This window comes from Oncorhynchus keta, chromosome 11 (assembly GCF_023373465.1).
Source record: "Oncorhynchus keta strain PuntledgeMale-10-30-2019 chromosome 11, Oket_V2, whole genome shotgun sequence".
Lineage (NCBI taxonomy): Eukaryota > Metazoa > Chordata > Actinopteri > Salmoniformes > Salmonidae > Oncorhynchus > Oncorhynchus keta.
Window position 1 is genome coordinate 46827736 of NC_068431.1, and position 26566 is coordinate 46854301.

The window sequence follows — 26566 nt, forward strand, 5'->3', positions numbered from 1 at the left end:
CAAGTTGAGAACAAGTTCTCATTTACAATTGCGACCTGGACAAGATAAAGCAAAGCAGTTCGACAGATACAACGACACAGAGTTACACATGGAGTAAAACAAACATACAGTCAATAATACAGTATAAACAAGTCTATATACAATGTGAGCAAATGAGGTGAGAAGGGAGGTAAAGGCAAAAAAGGCCATGGTGGCAAAGTAAATACAATATAGCAAGTAAAACACTGGAATGGTAGTTTTGCAATGGAAGAATGTGCAAAGTAGAAATAAAAATAATGGGGTGCAAAGGAGCAAAATAAATGAAATACAGTTTGGAAAGAGGTAGTTTTTTGGGCTAAATTATAGGTGGGCTATGTACAGGTGCAGTAATCTGTGAGCTGCTCTGACAGTTGGTGCTTAAAGCTAGTGAGGGAGATAAGTGTTTCCAGTTTCAGAGATTTTTGTAGTTCGTTCCAGTCATTGGCAGCAGAGAACTGGAAGGAGAGGCGGCCAAAGAAAGAATTGGTTTTGGGGGTGACTAGAGAGATATACCTGCTGGAGCGTGTGCTACAGGTGGGAGATGCTATGGTGACCAGCGAGCTGAGATAAGGGGGACTTTACCTAGCAGGGTCTTGTAGATGACATGGAGCCAGTGGGTTTGGTGACGAGTATGAAGCGAGGGCCAGCCAACGAGAGCGTACAGGTCGCAATGGTGGGTAGTATATGGGGCTTTGGTGACAAAACGGATTGCACTGTGATAGACTGCATCCAATTTGTTGAGTAGGGTATTGGAGGCTATTTTGTAAATGACATCGCCAAAGTCGAGGATTGGTAGGATGGTCAGTTTTACAAGGGTATGTTTGGCAGCATGAGTGAAGGATGCTTTGTTGCGAAATAGGAAGCCAATTCTAGATTTAACTTTGGATTGGAGCTGTTTGATATGGGTCTGGAAGGAGAGTTTACAGTCTAACCAGGCACCTAAGTATTTGTAGTTGTTCACGTATTCTAAGTCAGAGCCGTCCAGAGTAGTGATGTTGGACAGGCGGGTAGGTGCAGGTAGTGATCGGTTGAAGAGCATGCATTTAGTTTTACTTGTATTTAAGAGCAATTGGAGGCCACGGAAGGAGAGTTGTATGGCATTGAAGCTTGCTTGGAGGGTTGTTAACACAGTGTCCAAAGAAGGGCCAGAATGGTGTCATCTGCGTAGAGGTGGATCAGAGACTCACTAGCAGCAAGAGCGACCTCATTGATGTATACAGAGAAGAGAGTCGGTCCAAGAATTGAACCCTGTGGCACCCCCATAGAGACTGCCAGGGGCCCGGACAACAGGCCCTACGATTTGACATACTGCACTCTATCAGAGAAGTAGTTGGTGAACCAGGCGAGGCAATCATTTGAGAAACCAAGGCTGTCGAGTCTGCCGATGAGGATGTGGTGATTGACAGAGTCGAAAGCCTTGGCCAGATCAATGAATACGGCTGCACAGTAATGTTTCTTATCGATGGCGGTTAAGATATCGTTTAGGACCTTGAGCGTGGCTGAGGTGCACCCATGACCAGCTCTGAAACCAGATTGCATAGCAGAGAAGGTATGGTGGGATTCAAAATGGTCGGTAATCTGTTTGTTGACTTGGCTTTCGAAGACCTTAGAAAGGCAGGGTAGGATAGATATAGGTCTGTAGCAGTTTGGATTAAGAGTGTCCCCCCCTTTGAAGAGGGGGATGACCGCAGCTGCTTTCCAATCTTTGGGAATCTCAGACGACACGAAAGAGAGGTTGAACAGGCTAGGAATAGGGGTGGCAACAATTTCGGCAGATAATTTAGAAAGAAAGGGTCCAGATTGTCTAGCCCGGCTGATTTGTAGGGGTCCAGATTTTGCAGCTCTTTCAGAACATCAGCTGAATGGATTTGGGAGAAGGAGAAATAGGGAAGGCTTGGGCGAGTTGCTGTTGGGGGTGCAGTAGGAGTAGGAGTAGCTAGGTGGAAAGCATGGCCAGCCGTAGAAAAATTCTTATTTAAATTCTCAATTATGGTGGATTTATCAGTGGTGACAGTGTTTCCTATCTTCAGTGCAGTGGGCAGCTGAGAGGAGGTGTTCTTATTCTCCATGGACTTTACAGTGTCCCAGAACTTTTTTGAGTTAGTGTTGCAGGAAGCAAATTTCTGCTTGAAAAAGCTAGTCTTGGCTTTTCTAACTGTCTGTGTATAATGGTTTCTAGCTTCCCTGAACAGCTGCATATCACGGGGGCTGTTCGATGCTAATGCAGAACGCCATAGGATGTTTTTGTGTTGGTTAAGGGCAGTCAGGTCTGGGGAGAACCAAGGGCTATATCTGTTCCTGGTTCTAAATGTCTTGAATGTTTATTTAAGATGGTTAGGAAGGCATTTAAAAAAAATATCCAGGCATCCTCTACTGACGGGATGAGATCAATATCCTTCCAGGATACCCTGGCCAGGTCGATTAGAAAGGCCTGCTCGCTGAAGTGTTTCAGGGAGCGTTTTACAGTGATGAGTGGAGGTCGTTTGACCGCTGACCCATTACGGATGCAGGCAATGAGGCAGTGATCGCTGAGATCTTGGTTGAAGACAGCAGAGGTGTATTTAGAGGGGAAGTTGGTTAGGATGATATCTATGAGGGTGCCCGTGTTTAAGGCTTTGGGGAGGTACCTGGTAGGTTCATTGATAATTTGTGTGAGATTGAGGGCATCAAGTTTAGATTGTAGGATGGCTGGGGTGTTAAGCATGTTCCAGTTTAGGTCGCCTAGCAGCACGAGCTCTGAAGATAGATGGGGGGCAATCAGTTCACATATGGTGTCCAGAGCACAGCTGGGGGCAGAGGGTGGTCTATAGCAGGCGGCAACGGTGAGAGACTTGTTTTTAGAGAGGTGGATTTTTAAAAGTAGAAGTTCAAATTGTTTGGGTACAGACCTGGATAGTAGGACAGAACTCTGCAGGCTATCTTTGCAGTAGATTGCAACACTGCCCCCTTTGGCAGTTCTATCTTGTCTGAAAATGTTGTAGTTTGGAATTAAAATTTCTGAATTTTTGGTGGTCTTCCTAAGCCAGGATTCAGACACAGCTAGAACATCCGGGTTGGCAGAGTGTGCTAAAGCAGTGAATAGAACAAACTTAGGGAGGAGGCTTCTAATGTTAACATGCATGAAACCAAGGCTATTACGATTACAGAAGTCGTCAAAAGAGAGCGCCTGGGGAATAGGAGTGGAGCTAGGCACTGCAGGGCCTGGATTCACCTCTACATCGCCAGAGGAACATAGGAGGAGTAGAATAAGGGTGCGGCTAAAAGCAATAAGAATTGGTCGTCTAGAACGTCTGGAACAGTAGTAAAAGGAGGTTTCTGGGGGCGATAAAATAGCGTCAAGGTATAATGTACAGACAAAGGTATGGTAGGAAATGACCGTCCATCATTACTTTAAGACATGAAGGTCAGTCAATTTAAAGAACTTTGAAAGTTTCTTCAAGTGCAATCGCAAAAACCATCAAGCGCTATGATGAAACTGGCTCTCATGAGGACTGCCACAGGAAAGGAAGACCCAGAGTTACCTCTGCTGCAGAAGATAAGTTCATTAGAGTTACCAGCCTCAGAAATCACAGCCCAAATAAATGCTTCACCGAGTTCAAGTAACAGACACATCTCAACATCAATTGTTCAGAGGAGACTGTGTGAATCAGGCCTTCATGGTCAAATTGCTGCAAAAAAAGGACACCAATAAGAAGAAGAGACTTGCTTGGGCCAAGAAACACTAGCAATGGACATTAGACCGGTGGAAATCTGTCCTTTGGTCTGATGAGTCCAAATTTGCGGTTCCAACCGCTGTGTCTTTGTGAGAAGCAGAGTAGGTGAACGGATGATCTCCACATGTGTGGTTCCCACCATGAAGCATGGAGAGAAGGTGTGATGGTGCCGGGGTGCTTTACTGGTGACACTGTCAGGGATTTTTTTTACAATTCAAGGCACACTTAACCAGCATGGATACCACAGCATTCTGCAGCGATAAGCCATCCCATCTGGTTTCCGCTTAGTAGGACTATCACATGGTTTTCAACAGGACAATGACCAAACGCATCTCCAGGCTGTGTAAGGGCTATTTCACCAAGAAGGAGAGTGATGGAGTGCTGCACCAGATGACCTGGCCTCCACAATCACCCAACCTCAACCCAATTAAGATGGTTTGGGATGAGTTGGACCACAGAGTGAAAGAAAAGCAGGCAACAAGTGCTCAGCATATTTGGGAACTCCTTCAATACTGTTGGAAAAGCATTCCTCATGAAGCTGGTTGAGAGAATGTCAAGATTGTGCAAGGCTGCCATCAAGGCAAAAGGTGGCTACTTTGAAGAATCTCAAATATAAAATATATTTTGAATTGTTTAACAATTTTTAGGTTACTACATTATTGCATGTGTTATTTCATTGTTCTGATGGTTTCACTATTATTCTCCAATGTAGAAAATTGTAAAAAATTAAGAAAAACCCTGGTGTGTAGGTGTGTCCAAGCTTTTGACTTGTACTGTACTTTCCCATTGTTCCTCAACTGTAGTGTATGATATACCATTATCTAGCTCTGAGTCTCTACTTTATCCAATGTTAAAAAAACAACACTTTTACTACATAAGACCGAATCGAGCCCGTCGGTCACAATTTAACTATTTGGATACAGAGTGCAGACATGGCTCTGGTCAAAATCTTTACCCAGTAAATCCATCCCATCCCGTTGGACATGCGCCTGTCCTGTCCCTTGACTTACCCACACAGGCGTTCCTCTGAGGGTGGAGCCGGTAGCCAGCATAGCACTCACATTTGTAGCCAGTGTGCACGTTGACACACTCCCCATGGCCACAGAGGTTCCTGTTCAGCCTGCACTCGTCTGTTTCTGCTGTGGGGAGGGGCACACAGTAACCTACCTAAGACAGTTGATCTCTGTACTGTACATCCCATCATGGAGACAACAACATTGCAGCTATAGGCTGATATTAGATTTGATTGGACTGTGTAGTGGAACTCACGTGAGACCTGTGTCTGTGCCACCTCCAGGGGGTCACTGCCTGGGTTCAACCTGATGATGGGCGGAGGGGTGGGCTTGGTGATGATCACTTTGGGACCAACCAGAGAAACAGACAGACCCAATCAAGGCCCCATGTCTACCTGAATATCAACAGGTTTCCCTAACAAAAGGGGCTCTCTTGACCTTAATAGGACTTTCGGAATGAATAAAGAGTAAAGGAATGAGAGGCGTACCAGGTACGCGGGGGCCGTGGGTGCTGATGGGAGACAGCTGCATGGGTGTGGTTGTCTCTGGAGGCTCCTCCTACAGGACAGGGCACAGAGACACAGTGGTGTAAAGTACTTGAGTAAAAATACTTTAAAGTACTACTTAAGTCGTTTTTGGGGGGTATCTGTACTTTACTTCACTATTTATATTTTTGACTACTTTACTTTTACTTGACTACGTTCCTTAAGAAAATATTGTACTTTTTACTCCATACATTTTCCTTGACAGCCAAAAGGACTCGTTGCATGTTGAATGCTTAGCAGGACAGGAAAACAGTCAAATTCACACAGTTGTCAGACGAACATCCCTGGTCATCCCTACTGCCTCTGATCTGGCGGACTCACTAAACACACATTATTCACATTATATAAATGATGTCTGAGTGTTGAGTGTGCCAGTTGCTTCCCGTAAATTAAAAAAACAAGAAAATGGTTCCATGTTAAATTATTTGAACTTTTACTTTTGATACTTAGGTATATTTAAAATATTTTAAATACTTTTAGACTTTAACTCAAGTAGAATTTTACTGTGAGAATTTGACTCATTTTCTATTAAGGTATCTTTACTTTTAGTCAAGAATGACAGCCCCCAGTCTCTCACACAATGAATGATGTCTAAAGAAAAACAGTTTCTTACCGGGTGCTTGACTTCTGAAAAAGAGAACCCAGAGAAAAACAGGTCAAACTTATGAATAACTGTCCATTTTCATTTACAGATGATGAATTTAGTCACTTTACCCCTACATGTACATATTACCTCAATTCCCTCGACTAACCTGTACCGCAGCACATTGACTTGGCACTGGTACCCGCTGTGTACTGTATACTGCATAGCCTTGTTTTTGTTAATTGTGTCACTTTTTTTAAACTTTAGTTTATTTCGTAAATATCTTCTTAAAATTGCACTGCTGGTTAAGGGCTTGTAAGTAAGCATTTCACGGCAAGGTCTATCTATACCTGTTGTATTTGGCACATGTGACAAATAACATTTGATTATATTTCTAAGCCCTCTAAAGTCCCAGTAATTTGGAGGCATCCCCAATAGCCCGACTGCACTCTCAAAAAATCATAGCAATAGCATCGTTCTAAGTGACTAAGTGAAACCAGAAAGAAGCACGTCTGCCGGTAGGCGGACAAAGGTAAATAAATCATGTCCACCCTTCGTCTACTTTCTGGGAGAAGCCACAGTGACTCACTGTCTTTCTTCTGGTTCTTGTCAGGCTTGAGGGGAACCTGCTCCAGGCTGGAGTGGATCTGAGGTGGGAATGCCACCGTCTCCCGGACACTATGGAGGAAGTAGCCCTTCCCTGCTGGACAGATCTTACTGAAGGAGGCTAACGGACCAGGGAGAGAGGAATGGAGGTGGAAAAACAAGAGGGGATGAGATGATTCAGCATCTGACCTGTAATCATACAGCATCTGACCTGTCAAAAATACTAGAAACCGAGCTCCACTCTCCTACTCCAGCATCTCACTGACCCGTGCCGTCTTGGGGACACCTCTCGCAGTTGGAGCCCCAGGCCTTGCCCACGGTGCAGCAGCACATCTCCTGGGACAGGGACGTGGGTAGGGCGTGCTCACAGCGACCCGCCTCTGTTACGATGAGGAAACACTGACCCTGCTCCACCGGAGACGGAGACTCTGACAGCCAGGACCAATCAGAAGAGAGCAAAACACAACAGAGGTTGGAGTTAGGACATTAGGCTTACAGAAGAGGTCACTAAGGGTAGTGCCGTTTCGTGGAGGGAAAATCATATGACATTTTGGTTATTTCAGATGTGGCATTTTAAATAACGGATATAAGGGATCTGTGAAAATACTGGACTAACTATTGGGACAGAAAAGGCTAGCTTTGGTGACAGCTTTGTGGATGTGAAACATATTCAATTCATCTACCTATCAGGTGCTGAGGTCACCTCTTGACCTCTCCACTGCCAACAAATGAAAACCCCACAACAATTCATCATGTATAGTGTATAGTGCTGCTGCTACTGAAAGCGATATGGCTGTGCTGAGTGAATGCAGAGTTGTGTGGAGAGCAGGTCTGCCTGGAGGAAGTTCTGAGTCTCACCCACACATCTGGTCCTGTCCAGGGTGAAGCCAGGCTTACAGGCACACAGGAAACTACCCTGGGTGTTCAGGCATTCTCCGTTCTGACACACCCCATGCATGGTGCACTCGTTGATGTCTTAAGGGTGAGAGACAAAGAAAGAGTGGGGGACAGAGAGAACGCGAGGAGTGGCTTTTTTTCTCCTCACATCAGTGAAGCAAATGGGCAAAGATTTACACTCATACCGGACATACCATATGTGCACCAAACAAAATGTGGTGAAACTTGTGTAAATGATCTATTGTTTGATACATCCGTTGAATCAGTCAGGGGAGAGGCAGTATGTTCATGCTACCTTGACAGTGGGTGCTGTTGAGTCTCTTATAGCCCTGAGGGCAGGTGGAACCATAGTCTTCTATGATGGTCTGCAGCTTCACCCCAGGATCTGAGGGTAAGGCAGAGAAGGGGGGGATGAAAAGGGGAGAGGATGGAAGAATGAGAGAGGAAGGGGAGACTACACACAGCTCATCAACGAAAGTAAAATAATGTCTCATAAAATGTCTGAGAATCTGAGAAGAAAGACAGGCCTAAACTAAACCATTAAGTAATGGATCAGGCCTACGCCAGAATGATCCTATTCTGTTTCTAATAGCAGCAGCGTCTGTGATCATTGCTTCCAGTTAGTCATACACTAGTGAAAGGGAATACCTAGTCAGTTGCACAACTGACTCCATTCAACCAAAAATGTGTGTTCTGCATTAACTCAGCCTCTCTGAATCAGAGAGGTGCGCGGGGCTGCCTTTATCGACATCCAAGTCGTCGGCAACCAGTGAGCAGTTGTTGTTGGGGGTTATCTGCCTTGCTCAAGCGACCCTTCGGCTACTGGCCCAACACTCTTAACTGCTAGGCTACCTGCTGCCCTGGACTAAGTAGCTCATTTAGCTGTTCCTTGATCAGTCTGAACACACTGTCAGCATAGGCAGCGAGACAGTAAATGTGTGTGATTCCATGGGACAGAGATATGTGTATAGATGAGACACGTTTGATCAGAGCCTGGGTTTGAGAGATTACAGGTATCCAAGCATGAGTATGAACCAGGAAGTACTAAGAGAGGGGAAATAAAATAAAAGAGGGGTGAGCGACCAAGTGAAACTACTCTTCATCTGGGGGAAAGAGAGATTCAACAGAAGGAATCAAATGATGATAGAAAAAATAGTGGTCTATGAGTGATTTTTCCTCCAGGCAGAAAAATTGTAAGAATGCTTTTGTGGGAAACTGTGGGAGCATCGCGTTCCAAAATACCTTTCAAAAATAGATGGAAGAAAAGTACAACTTCACAAAAAGTTCATGCTTCCCAAGAAAAGCCCAGAATCATATTTTCCACTTGTTGCTTTTGTCTGTTCATTCGCAGAAGACATGTCTCATGAAAACAATAGAACGTTCCTTCAACGTTACCAGAAAAGAGGCAAGAAGCATGCCAGACAGGGATCCTGCTGTCCCAAGTTTAAAGATTAACCATAACTATCCTTTTCTTACAAAGGTTTCTTTGTCTGACTCACAACTGAGGAATGGAGTAATAGAAAAATGGAAAAAGGTAAGTTGGCCAAGATTTTCATGGGGCGCAGCTTGAAATTCAATTTTCGGCAATTCGATGACAGTATTCCACTGGCCTGGCACATGGGAAGACACTGCAGAGTTCTTTTCTCTCTCGCTCTCTCTCACTCACTTGCACACATACACACATGCACACAGACACACACACACACACACACACACAAACACACACACATGCGTACACACTTACACAAACATAGACATACACAAATTGCTTGCGTTAATGCAGGCTCATTATTTCATAAGCTGGGAATGAATTATTGGCATGGACGCTTGGTGTTTTTGGCTCCATAAACAAATGACTTAATGCGTATAACAGCAGAGATCGAGATCAGATGGACATCTGCCAAGGAGTTAGATTATAAACAATGGAAGCTCAGTTTTCACACCCGACAGATAATAATCACTATACATGACAGATAATAATCACTATACATGACAGATAATCGCTATACATGACAGATACTAATCACAATACATGACAGATAATAATCACTATACACGACAGATAATAATCACTATACATGACAGATAATCGCTATACATGACAGATACTAATCACAATACATGACAGATAATAATCACTATACATGACAGATAATAATCACAATACATGACAGATAATAATCACAATACATGACAGATAATAATCACTATACATGACAGATACTAATCACAATACATGACAGATAATAATCACTATACATGACAGATAATAATCACAATACATGACAGATAATAATCGCTATACATGACAGATACTAATCACAATACATGACAGATAATAATCACAATACATGACAGATAATAATCACAATACATGACAGATAATAATCACTATACATGACAGATAATAATCACAATACATGACAGATAATAATCACAATACATGACAGATAATAATCACTATACATGACAGATAATAATCACTACACATGACAGATAATCACTATACATGACAGATAATAATCACAATACATGACAGATAATAATCACTATACATGACAGATAATAATCACTACACATGACAGATAATCACTATACATGACAGATAATAATCACAATACATGACAGATAATAATCACAATACATGACAGATAATAATCACTATACATGACAGATAATAATCACTACACATGACAGATAATCACTATACATGACAGATAATAATCACTATACATGACAGATAATAATCACTATACATGACAGATAATAATCACTACACATGACAGATAATAATCACTATACATGACAGATAATAATCACTATACATGACAGATAATAATCACTATACATGACAGATAATAATCACTATACATGACAGATAATAATCACTATACATGACAGATAATCATCACTATACATGACAGATAATAATCACAATACACGACAGATAATAATCACTATACATGACAGATAATAATCACTATACATGACAGATAATAATCACTATACATGACAGATAATAATCACAATACACGACAGATAATAATCACTATACATGACAGATAATAATCACTACACATGACAGATAATAATCACTATACATGACAGATAATAATCACTATACATGACAGATAATCACGATACATGACAGATAATAATCACAATACACAACAGATAATAATTACTATACATGACAGATATGCAGTTAGAGATGTAGGATAGAAGATCACAAATGAAAGAATGGCAGATCACCAGTAGTCTAGAAAGGGGACACACACACACACACACACTTACACTTAAGCAAGTCAATAATTCCATTCTGAGGCATTTGTTACTCACATGGTAGCTTGGGACATTTATAACATTTGTTTTGTCCCCAGGAGTTCCCGACACTTCCACAGCAGTCCTCCTGATTGGTCAGTACAGGGAGAGGGGTACTACTACACTGAAGCACATGGCGTGAGAGAGAGAAGGAAAGAGGGAAATGCACACAATGGCGTTTGAAAAACCATAATACACTTATTGTATTTAAAGTGACAATCACTATGTTGATGGGTGGTGTAACTCACAGCTTGTTTGGGCGTGGTCTCCTGGAAGCACCGCCCCCTGGGTTTGTGAGTCTGAGGGGTCAAGCGTGTCACGGTTTTATGAGGGGGCTTTGAATCCGATTGGTCGAGAGGATGGATGACAACAGATGTGTCGTGTGCATGGTGGACACGGACATTGAACTGCACTGAAAAGAGAGAACGATAGAGTGAGAGGGAGGGAGAGAGAGAGAGAGAGAGAGAGAAAGAGTGCCGCGAGTGAGAGACAGAGAGAGAGTAGCAGAGAGGAGGGAGACGCCAAGAAAGACAGGGAGAGACAAACACATGGGAGATTACATGAATATGATTACAGTTCTTTACCATGCCACCCGAAATAAACTGCTATATGGGCACAGGTATTGATAAATACAGCAATATGACTGTGGTTTCAGTGCCCACAGTTTGCCATGATGGGTACCTTCTGATGAGTGGTGGCCTGCCCCCTGTGCCAGGGGCAGGGTGAACACAGAGTGGGTCTGTGTCAGCTGTGGTCGCCCCATGGCCGCCTGCTCGCCCTGGCTCTGGCCGTCTGGCAGCACTGACAGCGTATAGACTGGTTGCTTGTTGCCCCGCGCCGCTTGGGCCTCAGGCATCTGCCGGAGCGGGAACTGGCACAGGCGGCCAGTAAAACCTGGCGGACACAGGCAGTGGGTCCGCGAGCTGCACACCCCTCCATTCATGCAGGTCAGTGGACACACAACTAGAGAGAAAGAGGTGTAAAACACATCACCAAGACATGAGGAGAGGAAAAACATGTACACATGGTGAACATCATCAACATAATGTAATGTTGTGCTTTCTTTCATTTGGAACATTATTGTAAACAGAGAACAGTTGGGACTTTTATAATAGCAGGACCATAGTTTCTGTAGAAAATAAACATGTCATCCCCCACAAATGATGGAGCGCCCCCTTGGGACAATTTTCTAAATCCCAGATCTCTATGGCAAGACGCATCATTCACCCGAGTGAATGATGCAAGGGAGGGTTTGGGAGGGTTTGGATGGGTTCGGACGGGCTCATCGCGCTCTAGCGACTCCTTGTGGTGGGACGGGCGCCTGCAGGCTGACTTGGGTCGTCAGTTGGACAGTGTTTTCTCCCACACGTCGGTGCGGCTGGCTTCCGGGTTAAGTGGCCGGGTGTTAAGAAGTGCGGTTTGGCGTGTCATGTTTCGAAGGACGCATGACTCAACCTTTACCTATCCCGAGCCCATTGGGGAATCTCGGCGATGACACGAGATCGTAATTGTATATCAACGGAATTGGGGAGAAAAAGAGGATCAAAAATAATAAATAGGACCAGTGGTGTCAGAGATATTACGTATAATTAATGTATGTAAAGTTGATTACTATAGCACCTCCCTTGGGCCAATCAGTGTAATTTTGTAAATGCCGGACCTCTATGGCAAGACACATCATTTACCCGAGTTTCGTCAAAATCAGGCCAGTGTTATCTGAGATATCGCACGTGACTACCGTATGAATGTCCTAACGGACGGCGAGAGATCCAGAGCAGGCCAGAGCAGAACACTGATACAAACGATGGCTTTTTACTGGGATTTGGAAAATATTTTAAACCACAAGAGCTCTGCTTAAAGAAAGAGCTTCATGCCAAATATATACCGCTCTGTAGGCTTCCCTTTGTGTTTACTTTTATAGTCACCACTTGTCTCCCTAAAAAGGAGAATCAGATGGAACAGCGGGAGCCAAGACCTGGGAGCTAGGAGTGCATACCAGACTGAGACGTTCAGCACAAAGAATGGAATCATAATTCAAGATATGCCGTGCTAAAATATGCTGCAATACATGCCGTAGTAACACACATAGTTCAATAGACATACAACAAAGTGCGCAATAATAATCAATGACTAATATTTTGTGTACTTTCTCTGTCCCATAATGGGGCCATGAAATGAAGCAGAAGTTGAAGCTCAGTGGTTTGGATGTCTTGCCCTGCAGTCTAGCATAGCAGTATCACGGCAGTGTTGAGTCCCACGGCAGGAAGAGAGAGCGAGATACAGAGATACAGAGAGAGAGAGAGAGAGAGAGAGAGAGAGAGAGAGAGAGAGAGACGACTCGGCACGTCGGACTGACATGGAGACCCACCCAGTGGTTGAGAAGAGGCCTCTTCGTGTTACCCGCCCCGCGCAGCAGAGCTCCGCACACTGAAGCAATTAGGCCTGGACTGCCTCAGAGTCTAGGCCGCTGTGTAATGACGGGACTAGATCACCTCAAACACAGCGGGGACATCTTTAAACCAATGAGAGTCAAGGAAAAGAGCAAACGGAGAAATCACAGCCATAATGAGATGACACGAGGCTGTGCAGCTTATGTTTAAATGTGTAGTGGGATAGGCTGAGCTGTTCTGACGCAGCCTGCACTGCCTGCACCATAATTAAACTTGACAGTGGTCTTTAACCATACACCCAAAACAGGCAGCTACACGCAGCAGCAGGTTAATGGTGAGGCTTACAGATTGCTAGGGGAAACCTGTATAGCAAATCCAGGTGGAGAAGGACTTCCCTTCCCCGTGCACAGCTCTCCAGACATCTATTGTGTCTGATTACTTTTGTCTCTGTAGAGAAAGCTGGAAAGACGGAGAGAGAAAGCGGAGAAAGCTGTTGGGAATGGAGAATTCGGGACGAGAACACAGAGAAAGAGACAGAGAAAGAAAAGACAGGGGCGTAGCCTCCTTCCAAACCCGATTATACAACTTCAACCCACAGGGACCGGAGAGACAACATAGGAAAAGTCTGGTAAGGCTTGGGGAGAGGGCCTGTCTGGCAGAGAAGCAGTCTCAGAGAGAGCAGAGCAGACCCTCTGATGGGGAACTGGAGCTCACTGCATTCACACACACACACACACTCCATGGCCAACAACAGGACGGGGTTCTATGAAGAAGAGAATAACACAGCCCTGAGGTAAAGTTAGTCAAAATGATACCTTTGTCTCCATGAACATGTTGCACACAAGCCTTGAAGCAGAATGAGCCTTTCTTTTGATGTTTCGAATTAACCCCAGCATGGGCCTTCACAACAGAGACGACAGCACATAGCTGTCTGCCATTTATAGCACACCTCTTGCTGTGTGCTTGCATTTACAACGTTCATCCCTTCCCCACAGATTAGCTAGTTGGGTGGAGTACTGGTGCTTAGCATGACAGGCTAAACACATATCTTATGAATTAGAGAGGGTGGCCCTCCAAGTCCACTAATTCGACTACACCACGCTGACTGGGCCAGGCAGCCAGTTCTCAGAATGCTCCTCTCACAGCACAGTCAATAGGAGGGATTTAAACTCGACTCTCATCCACATCTGCTTCCCCTATCTAAACCCAGGACAGGGCAGTTTGAGAGACCTGGGTGTAAAATGCACATGGACTAATGCTTTCTGCAGACTGTGCTTGAGTGAGTGAGGTGATCGTGGGACTGTTATGATCCAGTCATGATAATATGTGTTCCACTGCATCCTTGAATTATGAAACGCGACTGGGCACAAAAAGTCTGCAGATGGGAAATTCTCCCACTCTGTTGAGTGGGTAGCAGGCTGTCAGAATAACCAAGAATAGATCATCTGAAACACTAAGCCACCCAGCTATAGAATCACTCCAACAAATGCTTGGTGCTATCTAGGCTATATTATACAGTGCGATATACTATAAAGCACTTCTATGGAACCCATGATCCCAATATGGATATCAATTCTTAGTCACCACCATTAATACTGATGCCCAAAATGTAATTATGCTCACATCTCACTTTCACATTATACAATTTTATTGGCATGTCTTAGGAAATAGATTTCATACTCAAAATTGGGTCAGATGTGTTCCAAACCGCAGTCAAAGGGGAAATCTTTTTTCCTGTCCGGCATGTGCTGGAACCGAAAGAGAGAAAAGAGCGGGGGAGAGAGGGAGGAAGAAAGGAACAAATGTTGGCTTTAAAGCTCTTCTCGACATAGTGTTTTATGTGAGGAGTAAGAGCTCGTTCCTCACAATGCCATGATTTAGACCAGTGGAATTTAAAATCGGGGTAATTGCGGTGGGGTCTCCAAAATGGTTTTTTATATACTGTGTATTCGGAAAGTATTCAGAGATGTTTCTACAACTTGGGTCCACCTGTGGTACATTAAATTGATTGGACATCATTTGGAAAGGCACACACCAGCTTACATAAATTGAAATTGCAGTTGAAATTGCATGTCAGAGCAAAAAACAGGAATTGTCCGTAGAGCTCCGAGACAGGATTGTGTTGAGGCACAGATCTGGGGAAAAGTACCAAAACATTTCTGCAGCATTGAAGATCCTCAAGAAGTGGCCTCCATCATTAAATGGAAGAAGTTTGGAACCACCAAGACTCTTCCTAGAGCTGGCCGCCTGGCCAAACTGAGCCATCGGAGAAGGGCCTTGGTCAGGCAGGTGACCAAGAACCCAAAGGTCAGTCTGACAGAGATCCAGACTTCCTCTGTGGAGATGGGACAACCTTCCAGAAGGACAACCATCTCTGCAGCACTCCACCAATCAGACCTTTATGGTAGAGGGGCCAGACGGAAGCCACTCCTCAGTAAAAGGTACATGATAGCCTGCTTGGCACCTAAAGGACTCTCAGACCATGAGAAACATCCAACCTGACAGCTTGAGACGATCTGCAGAGAAGAATGGGAGAAACTTCCAAAATACAGGTGTGCAAAGCTTATAGTGTCATACCCAAGAAAACTTGTGGCTGTAATTGCTGGCAAAGGTGCTTTAACAAAGTGCTGAGTAAAGGGTCTGAATACTTATGTAAATGTGATATTTCAGTTTATTTTATTTTATACATTTTCAAACATTTCTAAAAAACAGTTTTTGCTTTGTCATTATGGGGTATTGTGTGTAGATTGATGGGGGGGGATGTTTAATCAATTTAATCCATAAGGCTGGAACGTAATAAAATTTGGAAAAAGTTAAGGGGTCTGCAATAATAATAAAATAATACAATTTGGAAAAAGTCAAGGGGTCTGCATACTTTCCGAATGCACTAAATATACATATATATATATTTGTTGATGTCAAATGTTACGGTTTTGTCATTAGATTTGGGGTGGGGTGAGGTCCCAAGAAATTAAAGGGGAAAAAATGGTGTCCCCAGAAATTCCAGCAGAAGAAACGGGGCCTCCACTGAAAAAGTAGATTTTGACTGAAACTGACAGTGTGTAGGAGATAGACAGGCCAAGGGAGGCACTACAAAAACAGAGAGGGAGAAAGAAAGATGGATAGGGAGAGAAAGAGAGAGTGGTGGGGGGGGGCGAGAGAGCACGAGAGAGAAGAGGAGAGGGAGGGAGGAGTGGAGAGAGGGGGAGAGTGTAAGAAAGAGCGAGAGAAAGAAAGGGAAGTAGAATAGAGAAAGTGCAATGGAAAAAGCATCAGAGGGATCCAAATGAATCTGTTATTTCTCTCTTCAGATGCAGAGGGACTTTCTTTTCAGAAATACATACTTGTCATTCTTCAACTGTAGCGTGGGCAAGCTGAGACAGCTATACACACATGTTCTTTACACACACTGACACATTTACCAGAGATTTGGCACACAAACACAGAGCTATACATACCATGCTATACATATACAGAAAGTCTGACACACCAACACACACACTTTGAAATGTTTAATTATGTTATTATTTCAGACCAACTGCTGGCTGCTAGGTTTTATTACAACCACCCACGTTTGAGAGCGACAGGGTGGAAGAGGTTAATCCAAGGATAATATTTCAACAATAGGCCTTACTAACTCAAGACTTGAGCAATGATCTGACCCATGTCCAATGCCAAACCTAGACTCACGTTTCTACACTTCAGGTTGAACAAGGACCATTCTATTTCCTTTTCGGTATTCCAAAGCCCCGGGAGCAACAATAGGTTCAACTAAGTCCCCGTTCAAATCGAACCTAGCTGAAGAGACGACAACTCGGAGCTCTCGACTATCACTGCATCACAGTTCATACAACACATCGAAAACCAGCAAGACTCATACTTCCCCCAGACCTCAACAGTAACTTTAATAGGGGGAATCTCCTGCCTGTCTGTGCACTGTGTGCAGACGGAGGTGGGGGAGGGTGTGTGTGTGTGTGTTTCAGGGGCGCCCTCTGCGTGCCCCTGGGGTTTTGCTCTGACTGTGGCCACCCACCCACTTCGGTCTGTCTAGAGATGATACAGCAGCAGCCTGGTTACCTCCCTCTACAGCCTCCCGTCCAACCACAGCCTCTCCCTTCCAACTCAAATATTCCTCAAAATGATCAAATGATAGTTTTAACGCTCCAGTTCAGCAGCTGGTCTACGTACAGTGAGCAGCTGGTCTACGTACAGTGAGCTGCTGGTCTACGTACAGTGAGCTGCTGGTCTACGTACAGTGAGCAGCTGGTCTACGTACAGTGAGCTGCTGGTCTACGTACAGTGAGCTGCTGGTCTACGTACAGTGAGCTGCTGGTCTACGTACAGTGAGCAGCTGGTCTACGTACAGTGAGCAGCTGGTCTACGTACAGTGAGCTGCTGGTCTACGTACAGTGAGCAGCTGGTCTACGTACAGTGAGCTGCTGGTCTACGTACAGTGAGCTGCTGGTCTACGTACAGTGAGCTGCTGGTCTACGTACAGTGAGCTGCTGGTCTACGTACAGTGAGCTGCTGGTCTACGTACAGTGAGCTGCTGGTCTACGTACAGTGAGCTGCTGGTCTACGTACAGTGAGCTGCTGGTCTACGTACAGTGAGCTGCTGGTCTACGTACAGTGAGCTGCTGGTCTACGTACAGTGAGCTGCTGGTCTACGTACAGTGAGCTGCTGGTCTACGTACAGTGAGCTGCTCGTCTACATACAGTGAGCTGCTGGTCTACGTACAGTGAGCTGCTGGTCTACGTACAGTGAGCTGCTGGTCTACGTACAGTGAGCTGCTGGTCTACGTACAGTGAGCTGCTGGTCTACGTACAGTGAGCTGCTGGTCTACGTACAGTGAGCTGCTGGTCTACGTACAGTGAGCTGCTGGTCTACGTAGAGTGAGCTGCTGGTCTACGTACAGTGAGCTGCTGGTCTACGTACAGTGAGCTGCTGGTCTACGTACAGTGAGCTGCTGGTCTACGTACAGTGAGCTGCTGGTCTACGTAGAGTGAGCTGCTGGTCTACGTACAGTGAGCTGCTGGTCTACGTACAGTGAGCTGCTGGTCTACGTACAGTGAGCTGCTGGTCTACGTAGAGTGAGCTGCTGGTCTACGTACAGTGAGCTGCTGGTCTACGTACAGTGAGCTGCTGGTCTACGTACAGTGAGCTGCTGGTCTACGTACAGTGAGCTGCTGGTCTACGTAGAGTGAGCTGCTGGTCTACGTACAGTGAGCTGCTGGTCTACGTAGAGTGAGCTGCTGGTCTACGTACAGTGAGCTGCTGGTCTACGTACAGTGAGCTGCTGGTCTACGTACAGTGAGCTGCTGGTCTACGTACAGTGAGCTGCTGGTCTACGTACAGTGAGCTGCTGGTCTACGTAGAGTGAGCTGCTGGTCTACGTACAGTGAGCTGCTGGTCTACGTACAGTGAGCTGCTGGTCTACGTACAGTGAGCTGCTGGTCTACGTACAGTGAGCTGCTGGTCTACGTAGAGTGAGCTGCTGGTCTACGTAGAGTGAGCTGCTGGTCTACGTACAGTGAGCTGCTCGTCTGATATCTTACATGTCTTAGATCATTCTGAATATGTCAGTGGGTCAGTGATGGCCTGCCAGCTTCTCATGGTTGAACAAATATTTAAAGTGATCATGAGATTATGATTATATGCCTTAAAGAGTATGGCGTTATAGAGGAGGGAGTGTTTGCCAAACCATCAGAAAATGATATTAAGTACATTTTTTCTATTACTATTACAGTATTAGGCTAGTATTACAGTATTATACTGCTGTTACCGTAAGCCGGTAAGCTACACAACCCAAGTCAAAATCTATCCATTTTCTTCTCTTCATTCCCACAAAAAAAATATCATCAAAAGGACAATGACAAAAACAACATCACACCACAATAACAATCACCACCACAACCACTACTACCACTATTAAAAGGGCATGATTACAATAATGGGAGGCACTGCGTGTTATGACGCTCTTGCCTTCACGGTCAGTAGAAAAAGCAAGAAACCACATCCCCAAATATGCCTGCTTTAAACTGGCGCAGTGAGACCGCATACCACATACACAGAGTGGACTATGGACTGGGCCAGACTTCTGTAGCCATGCCCATAGCCCAGGCTAAATGACATAATCACTGGCTTTTTAAAAACACAGGCCTGAGAAAGTCTCCTCTGCTTCCTCCTGCCGACTAGCAGGCCGCCTGGGAGTAAGGGCCTCTGCTTACTGAACGGGCTCGAGATACTCATAATGTACCCCTGCATCCCCTCAACCCCCTGCATCCACGCCAGATCGCTTGGCAAGGAGGGATGCAGCCCTCCAAACAGTGCCTGTTCCAACGCTCAACACACATAGAACATTTGCAGTCACGAAATGACTGCTGTCTTTAACAGTCGACTGGCACAAAATGATCGAGCAGAAATCTTGCCTGAATAAGACCACCCTAGCCGGGGTTTGATCAACTTTCATTTTAGTCCACTTCATTAACCCCACACCCTTTTTTTTGTAAAGCAAAATGATCTAGAACGCTTATTTTGATGTAAAAATAAACTATATCTACGCAGATCACTTCTAACATGACATATCATGAGCATTCATCTGGTATGAGACTACAATATTGCACTGTCTGTCTGTCTGTCTGATTATGTATAATTGCCCAAACCCATCACTCCAATCCCTGCTCAATGGGCATATTATGACATGTCATGGAGGTATGTGAGGTTGTTTCTAAGGCCAGCGGTAGGCATGATCCCAGTGTAACCTGGCAACCCCCTGCACCAGAGCTATTTAACGTCTGCGGAGAGAGAGAGAGACAGAGAGAGAGAGAGAGAGAGAGAGAGAGAGAGAGAGAGAGAGAGAGAGAGAGAGAGAGAGAGAGAGAGAGGAGGGAGAGGGAGACAGAATGTTGGCACCAGCTTTGTGTAAGTGATGTCATGTAATCACTGGTCTAATCTGTCCTGTAGTATACACTGTATCAGCAGGCCAGGTAGAGAGAGGAACGCTGACAGTACACCCAGCAGAGCTGATGTGAGCTATCTGCCCAGGCCCGGTGACGATGCGATGGCACACCCCTCAGGGGAGGTATGGGTCTGTAGTGGCTCAGGGCATCTCAGGGCCTTCTCCCCCTGTCCTGGCAGCAGCACTGTTATTCTGTATTTACCTTGGCTAATGGCTGTGCGGCTCCAGAGATCTGGTCGGGGGGTGCAGTTACACAGTCTCACAGTGCTCACATTCCACTAGCCAGCTTTAAATAACTGTTCCCTTTCTCCCCCACCCTAAGCAAATGGGAGGAAAGTGTGTTAAACATGGCAAGCCAGGCTAGCTCCTCCGATATTAGCCTCAAATGTGAGACGGCCTCTTTCCTGACACACACACTGTGTTCCCTCATCACTTTCAAAAATGACCTCTAATTGGTGTTTTGTTTATGGAGCTTCAGCTGCCAAAAACAATTTGCCTCGCACCGTTTTTTCTTCTTCTCAACCTGCACTGAAGTGTTGACTTGAATAGAGCCAGTGACAGGACAGGAATAGCCCTGAGAGGAGGAATCGGATTCCATTAAAAATCCCAGTTTAAGATCCCCAAATAAACTGGACTGTCGATCTACATGGCCTGTGACCTTAAATAACCTGAGATATTTGCCCTCCATACGAGAGCAGCCTAAACCATGCACGCAGAAACATTACAACACAGCCTTGAGGGAAGGCTGATGACATGGCACCAAACATACACACATACACACACACAAAGTGTGAATCCCCCTCTCTATGGCCTTGGGAGAGACTGGCAGAGAGTGTGTGTGTGAGTAAAGCTCTGCTTAGGACTCACCTCTGGGCAAAGCCAAGCCTGCGGCACACTGTGGAGTGGTGCAGGTTTCTGGGTTGCCCATGTTTACTACAGCACCCATAACTTGGCATCAGAGGAGGAAGTGAGTGAGTGTGGGGAAGGACTCTTCGAGGGAAACTAAAGTGTGTCTCTAAACAGGGACAGCAAGCCCCGGGCAGCTCCAGTTCGGCTTGTTTTTCTGACTTCTCTTTTACCTTTCATTCTCGTCTGACCTACCCCTCTGACCAATACCCAGGGAAACCCCAAATAAATCTCTGCAATAATGATTGGGTTTGAATGACCCATTAAACTCATATTTTGTGCATGATCACATTGGTCATTTCACATTCTCACATGACCTCCGTCCTGAGTCACGGATAGATAGACATGAGCCAGATGTGCTGCGGTAGGATGGAGGGAGAAGTCCATCGGGAACTGAACACAGGGGGAGTGACATAGGCCATTCTAGAGAGTCAGCTCAGCCTCAACGGTAAGGATGGGAATGTTGCTGAGGTCAGAGGGTCCACCACTTCCCTGCATATCAAAGTTGGAGGAAACCTGAGTCCCAGATACAGATACAGAGTGACTGGGCTGAATGAGACAGCAGGTTCAGTTTAGGATACAGACAGATACAGAGTGACTGGGCTGAATGAGACAGCAGGTTCAGTTTAGGATACAGACAGATACAGAGTGACTGGGCTGAATGAGACAGCAGGTTCAGTTTAGGATACAGACAGATACAGAGTGAGAGTGACTGAGAAGCAGAAGCAGGTCCAGAAGAGGTGGAGAGCAGCTGCTGCCGGTCTGCTGAGGTTGATGGGTGGAATGCCTGCGCGGTAGCAACCTTTGAGGAGAAGAAAGGCTGTGTCCTCCGTCCCTCACCCAAACAGAGCTGTGTGCAGTCAAACTGGGGGAACAGGCTCAGAACTACCGTGGGTAAATACTGCAGGGACGGTGGGGGTGGGAGGAATGTCTATCAAGATTCCCATTCCCAGTCTCTTAAGTCATACATCCAGAGTGCTGCTTCAGTCTGACCTGCACAACCCAGCTCAACCTCTACGACTATGTGGAGACATAAAAAATGTATTTTTATTTTCTTAATTACATTTTTAATGTATTTTTTCAAATGTATTTAACCGTTGTTTAACTAGGCGAGTCCATTAACAACAAATTCTTATTTACATTGGCGGCCTACACCAGCCAAACTCGGACAACACTGGGCCTATTATGCGCCACCCTGTGGGACTCCCAATCACAGCCCGTGATACAGCCTGGATTTGAACCCGGGTGTTGGTAGTGACGCCTCAAGCATTGAGAAGCAGTGCCTTAGACCACTGCGCTACTCGGGAGCCCAACACAGACCAATGCCTGCCCGATCCAATGACCAACTGCCAACTGACTCTTTTCATCTGTAGAACCTGCCGGAAACTAAACATATAACAGTATCTCAACATACAGCACATGCCATCTCTGATATGAATATAGGATTTGTCTTTCATATGTAATTTGAGCATGGCAAGAGATAATGCTGAGAAATGCAAGCTTAAGTTTATTTAGCTAGGTTTATTTGGCAACTCTCCCATTCTAGTTTATTTTCACATACTACAGCATGTGAATCCAGAGGCCATCGTCCAGTGCAGACAGGAGTCTGTGTGACCTAGCTGTCTTTCAGCTGATTTGTCCCTGGAACAGTAAGTGTAGCAGTAACAGTAGCAGTAGCTAATCCCTCTCTAGCCCTGCTGGATTCCCCACACTGTCTGTCAGAGGGCTGGGGGTGGAGGGGGGTAGCCAGCACTGCTTTACCAGGGACAGATACATAGAATCCACAGAACGGAATGCAGACGTCCCTGTGATTCTATGTCTAATGCATAAATCCTCCCCTTAAGGAGGAACGGCCAGTCTCACCTCAGATCACCTGGTGACGAGAGGAGAAGTGACCAAACCACTGGACGTCCTGAACATGACACTTCAGACAGTAGCATAGTAGAAGTATTAAGAGAATGAGCATGGAAAAGGGTCCCTTATTTATATAATAAACCACTGTTGCGTTTGACTGGTTTGTGTCAATTCTCATTTAGCAGAGATTACAATTTTTTAAAATCCTGCTTCAAAATATCTGTTTATGTTTCCATGTCAGAATCTGTTCAAGTAGATAAATAAAATAATAACTATATGCCATTTAGCTGACGCTTTTATCCAAAGCGACTTACAGTCATGTGTGCATACATTCTACGTATGGGTGGTCCTGGGAATCGAACCCACTACCCTGGCGTTACAAGCGCCAGGCTCTACCAACTGAGCCACAGATACTAATCCAAATCTTCAACTGAACAACTAAAATCCAGGATGGAAATGTACCTACTGTAATATATAGCAATAGCTATGTAATAGCTGTGAGGCCAACAATGGAAAACCCGCTGAGACCCAGTAGATTTCCCTGAAACTCACCAAGCATTATTTATGAATTTTCTCAAAATATCCTACAACAGCTTTAACAACATTGCTCTTGTGAAGACTTCAAGAAAGGCAATCTTGAATCATCAGGCAGAAAATGACTGCATTTGGAAGTGAACTGCTTCACGGCAAGGTTCTGGCATGTCTGCTCAGTCTAAGCATCAGCCTTGCTCTGGTGCTGAAGTCCCAGCCACTCATATACGGAAAAGTGTTAATATTGCTGTCGCTGACCGCGGCCATTTTAACATGCTAGAGAGAAAATTCCACATGTCCATAGAGTACACTGTCCACACACACTTCTGGTTTCCCAAAAGCTGACACGGGCTCAAGTTGCACTCTGTAGCCCCTGCCAGACAAACCCAAACAACTGCACTAAAGCCTGGTTAAATGCAGCTTACAATACCAGACACAGGGCCGTTTGTACGCTAGTTTGATTCTCCAGACCAAATGTTCAGATTACACAAAATGAACAGTCCTGTGTTGCACTGTAATTACAACTGGAGTATGTAAGGAGGGCCATTTTGATGGTTTTGTGATCAAAGGGTGAGCAAGTTCATTCACAGTGCAGAGGAAGAGAGTTTCTTATGACAAAAACACATTAGGTCATTTATGAATATGCTGTAGTTCTGTAATATGCTGTAGTTCTGTAATATACTGTAGTTCTGTAATATACTGTAGTTCTGTAATATACTGTAGTTCTGTGATATGCTGTAGTTCTGTAATATGCTGTAGTTCTGTAATATACTGTAGTTCTGTAATATACTGTAGTTCTGTAATATGCTGTAGTTCTGAAATATACTTTAGTTTTGTAATATGCTGTAGTTCTGTAATATACTTTAGTTCTGTAATATGCTGTAGTTCTGTGATGAAGGGCTGGTGAGGGGGAAAGTGTAGGAACTTCACATTTCACAAGAAGTTCCAAAACAAAATCTGTACGACAACCTTATGACAGTAAACTGGCATTACAGTCATTAGGTGTTCAAGAAAAATCTAAACATTGGGAAAATATGTGTAAATGTATAGGACATGTGTGGGCCTAAGTGAATGTGAATGTTGCTCAACCTCCCTTGACCACAGAGCCTCACAGCCGACACTTTAAGGACGGCCCCTGCATGCATTTCCATAAATGTAGCTCTCACAGTGACTGAATCAGTTCCCTCGTTTACTACTGCAGCTTATTTTTGGGGTCCTATTCGCATTCTAAAGCAAATCTTAGTCTGCCTTAATATGGGGTTTGAGGGGAAATCAAATCACACTAAAATAACCCTGGGCTCCACAAAGATCAACATAGAAATGGACATCCACTCATCACAACTAAGGAAAAAATGGAGCACTACAGTGCTCTCTCAAAACAGAGGCAATACTTTTTTTTACCAGTATTGTTTTAAAAGCACACTTGCTAGTTTACATTTTAATGGTCTACTGTGATGGATCACAGGATAGCAGCAGTTATCAGCCTCCTTAAATACACTTGAGTGTACAAAACAAAGAGGAACACCTTCCTAATATTGAGTTGCACCCCTGTTCCCCCCAGAACAGCCTCAATTCTTCGGGGCATGGACTACAAGGTGTCAAGCGTTCCACAGGGATGCCCGGCCCATGTTGACTCCAATGCTTCCCACAGTTGTGTCAAGATGGCTGGATGTCCTTTGGGTGGTGGACCATTCTTGATACACACGGGAAATTGTCGAGCGTGAAAAACCCAGCAGCATTGTGGATCTTGTCACACTCAAACCGGTGCGCATGGCACCTACTACCATACCCCATTCAAAGGCACAATCAAACAGGGAAATTATTCCAATTGTTTTTCAATCATTCATTTTTCCCATAGGGGATTTTAGAAATACTTCAAATAAGGGCTGTGTTTCGTGTAGGCTTACCCTGGCATGACGTTTTGACAGCTATGTAAATCTCTCTTGGACAAGGTGACTCTTATCAATATATTCGCCTGTAATTACCCCCAACAAATTAAATGCTAATTGTCTGCTAATGTGGCTCATAAAGAACTACAAAAGCCATGATTATATGGACTTGACTGCCAAATCAAGGCAAAGGTAAGAATCTCTGAATGAACTATCTAATGTTAGCTAAATGTATTAATTAATAAAATCGCTTTCTTTAAATGTACCTGTTAGCAAAGGTGCCAGGTAGAGCTGACATGCAGGGATTTGTAGTCTTGCATGATGTCTACTTTGATGCCAATTAGCATTTCCGAATCTGAGAGTAAATAGAGCCAAATATATTGATAAAAGTCCCTTTGTCCGAGAGATTTACGTGGTTATCAAAACGTCACGCCAGGGTAAGCCTCCACGAAAAACAACCCTTATTTTAAGTGTTTTTAAAATTCCCTATGGGAAAAATGAATGATGGAAAAACGATTGGAACCATTTCCCTGTTGGACCGCTAGGTTTTATGGGTATTATGAAACTTCCACTGTGGGGCTGTATTGTCTCAAGGCTTAAAACATATTATTTAACCTGTCTCCTCCCCTTCATCTACACTGATTGAAGTGTATTTAACAGCTGACATCAATAAGGGCTCATAGCTTTAACCTGGTCAGTCTATGTCACGGAAAGAGCAGGTGTTTCTAATTTTTTGTACACTGTGTTTATTGTGTCTGACAACTGCTGCTAGCCTGTGATCCATCACAGTAGATAATTCAAATGTAAACTGGAAAGGGTGCTTTTAAAACACAATACTGGTCAAATTGTTATCACTGTGAGAGTGTGTTGACTTAATGGTTGCTGGTCGCAGCTTTATACTGGGCAGTGTGAGAAGGAACAGTAAACTCTAGCAGATAAAACTCAACTTTCATTTTATGTGATGTTGGAGCTCCAGTCCGCCCACACTAGTCGTAAATCATGGAGTTGAGTTTAGTTGGCTAAGTAAACTCCGGTGTAGGCTCCAGAATGTAAACGGTATAGGCCCAGGAGCCGTGGTTTACCACATTTTATCTGACACTGTTCAGAATGTCTAAACTCATGCCAGCCAGACAATGTGGACAAGAGATTAGAGAAGGGGGAAATCTGAAATATGCCAACGAGCCATGTCTGAGCAATGCAATGGTCATTTGGATTCTGATGATTAAGGCCTATTGGTCTATGTGTATTTTCTTCCATACAAGGACTGATATTGTTCATGGATTAGAATTTTTTAAACAGCATAATTAGGTCAGGGTAAACAACATAACCTTTATTTCTGTA

The 26566-nt window shown here is 44.5% G+C and overlaps 1 protein-coding gene across 7 annotated transcripts in view; it reads right to left on the reverse strand.

Annotated features, from left to right (window-relative positions):
* Positions 1–26566, reverse strand: part of LOC118390396 (latent-transforming growth factor beta-binding protein 3-like) — a 41359-nt gene that overhangs the window by 13757 nt on the left and 1036 nt on the right. For 5 of the 7 annotated variants that reach the window (XM_035780912.2, XM_035780910.2, XM_035780907.2 and 2 more), the window contains exons 2-12: positions 11378–11659; positions 10945–11108; positions 10715–10820; positions 7671–7760; positions 7337–7453; positions 6745–6906; positions 6462–6599; positions 5903–5916; positions 5233–5302; positions 5001–5087; positions 4742–4870 (exon numbers count right to left, since the gene is read on the reverse strand). In XM_035780912.2, the coding sequence (XP_035636805.2) occupies positions 4742–4870; positions 5001–5087; positions 5233–5302; positions 5903–5916; positions 6462–6599; positions 6745–6906; positions 7337–7453; positions 7671–7760; positions 10715–10820; positions 10945–11108; positions 11378–11659 (1359 nt within the window). The remainder of the gene's footprint in view (positions 1–4741; positions 4871–5000; positions 5088–5232; positions 5303–5902; positions 5917–6461; positions 6600–6744; positions 6907–7336; positions 7454–7670; positions 7761–10714; positions 10821–10944; positions 11109–11377; positions 11660–26566) is intronic. The other 2 variants (XM_035780908.2, XM_035780913.2) reach the window with 1 other exon arrangement.